General features: G+C 41.9%; 1 protein-coding gene across 1 annotated transcript; it reads right to left on the minus strand.

Moving 5' to 3' along the window:
* Positions 1-1,188: 1,188 nt before the first annotated feature.
* LOC147895412 (cytochrome b561 and DOMON domain-containing protein At5g35735-like) lies at positions 1,189-1,659 on the minus strand. Its single transcript, XM_087383468.1, has one exon. It carries the CDS (start codon positions 1,657-1,659, stop codon positions 1,189-1,191), a length of 471 nt encoding a protein of 156 aa, XP_087239594.1.
* Between the last annotated feature and the right edge of the window lie 721 nt (positions 1,660-2,380).

The raw sequence follows: 2,380 nt of genomic DNA on the forward strand, positions 1-2,380 counted from the left end.
GCACTGGTACCAGCTTTCCCTCTAAGCATGCACTTGAAACTGGAACCATGTGAAATGATAAAATAAGAGATAACGGACCCTAACCAAAGACAATAGACAAAGTGCCTTCCCTTAGTGGAGGCTCCTCAGATCAGGACACAAGAGGAGATAGAGAAGCTTTTGGGTAGATTACGGGAGACAAGAGGCTACCCTCAACCTACGAGAAAGAAGTTGAAGACCACCTATCATTGGGCATCTCAAAACCCCGACGTGCTCCACAACTAGATGAGGACGGAGCACAACAATCTGATAGAGAGGATATAGCAGATGGAGAAGGTAAGTTAGTTAAAGCTTTCCTAGATGACAATCTTCTTCAAGACTCCCTAGTCTAGCTTAGAACTCATGCATTAGTAGGCTTTTTGCCTGGAGTGAGACCCCCTCTCACTTTCATTGAATCCTGGATTAGGAAAGGATGAACTAGATTAGGAAAGGTTTAAATGTTAATGTAAGATTCCTCAAGAAAGGCTTTTTTGTCTTTTTTTTTTAGAAACTAGAAATGGCTTCTAGAGCCATGCAAAATAGCCTTTGGACTATTAGAAATCAACCCTTGTATCTTGAGTGGTGGTCCAAAGACTTTTCTCTAGACTCTCCTAGATCTACTAAAATTCTTGTATGGGTATAGGTTTTAGACTTGCCTTTGTACTTATGTAACCAGCTCCCCTCCCTATGTAGTGGGCTAGGTGAAGTTCTAGGAGTAGAATAGGAAAAAATCTCCCTTATTCTTGCTTTTTGTGTGGTCTATCCACACATGTGGTCAAGCAATGTCCTTTAAAGAGACCCAAGGCTAAGGAGCCAGAAGTTGGATGCATCAATTTTACGAGCAAAAACCTATGAGCAGGTTTATCTGAGCGTATTTTTCAAGAGATTTAAAAAATAGTATTTCTTTAGGAAACATGGTATTTTCACTTTTATTTTATAGAGACTAGTCACTCATTCATTTTTACATAACATAAATCTTCTTATTCATAGACATTCATTTGTACCCTCGTTATTACCTTAAAAAAGTGTTGAAAAATAATTCCTTTAAGAAACATCCCTCATAATCACTCTCAATGTAATAATATTATACATAAATAATTACTTATTAAATTCATTTATATCATATGGCAATATCTTTCTATTGTTTTTATAGTATTAATAACAAGATATTTATGGCGGGCTGAGAGCTCTGAGCCACAAGCCCATCGCCCACGCTGCGACTCCGAGAATGTATGCTGTGGTTTGAAGGCCTACGTGCATGTAGAGCCATCGCGGATCCAGGGAGGGGAGTTGCCGAAGGTACCGGGCGGCGATAGCACCGACGATGAGAAGAACACCCCAAGAAACGGCAGCGAGACTGCCGTGGAGATTCTTGAGCTTCTGATGAGGAGCTCGCGACGCAGTAACTGAACCTGTAGTGAGGTCGACCGTCCGCATGCCATTCCTTTGGCCTGTGTTGTGTGGCGCAGGGATATTGTTCGTAACTGAAGGCCCTCTGTTGTAAACGGTGTTGAGCTTTGTGAGTCCCGCAGGGAGCTGCAGCGTTGCGAAGATCGTGACAGAAGTTCCCGAAATCATTGTTGACATGGTGAGCACCTCAAGCTCAAAGCTGCTCACTGGCTCAGGAGGGACGCCATTCATGTACACGGCCGAGGTAAGCTTGTAACGAAGAACAGCGCCGCTGCTGTTGGGCTCTTGAAAGGAAACCAGGGCATTGGAACCCACCCTCTGTTCTCTGATATACTTGTTTAAAAATTGGTACGTGATGTGTACATTATAGATCCTCTCTACGAAGTGTTTATGCTAGACTCTTCGTAATGAATTGTAGATTCATTACTTGATTATATGCATTCTTCTTGAATAATATCGCTACACGTGATCGTGATTTGATTTGCAACAATCAATTCGTGTATATAATGTAAAGATCATTTTGGCGATCTTGATCTACAAAGTATGTACACTAACATGAGAGCTACAAGTGTTTGTCAAAAGCACAAAGCCATTCATAATCAGCCCATCACCAAAGGATACATCTAGGCATTATGGGCAAGAAGTATAGAGCTTCCATCACCAAATTCATCACCGTCCCTAGATTCTATCCAAATCTAGAAGATTTCAGATTGGCCACCTCAGCACCTTTTTTTCATTGGTTGGACTTTAGGTCTCCATACCACTCGATATGATAGTTTGCTGGGGGGTATTGGAGTTATTGTGGTGACCTTGCTGCACTTCATAACCCAGATGTATGCATTATGTTTGTAGTATCCTTGGGCCTTAAGCAGTGCCTTGGACACCCAGCTTGAGTGGTAATCGTTAGTAGGTTGCCCTTTGCATTTGTTGTAGCGTGTTTGTGTATGGTACT

This window comes from Dipteris shenzhenensis, chromosome 13 (genome assembly GCF_047967505.1).
Source record: "Dipteris shenzhenensis isolate YYH24624 ecotype China chromosome 13, Dip_SZ_1.0, whole genome shotgun sequence".
NCBI lineage: Eukaryota > Viridiplantae > Streptophyta > Polypodiopsida > Gleicheniales > Dipteridaceae > Dipteris > Dipteris shenzhenensis.

What these genes read in the sequence shown, in the direction of transcription:
- LOC147895412 (XM_087383468.1), bottom strand. Translation starts at nt 1,659, where the DNA reads ATGAATGGCGTCCCTCCTGAGCCAGTGAGCAGCTTTGAGCTTGAGGTG.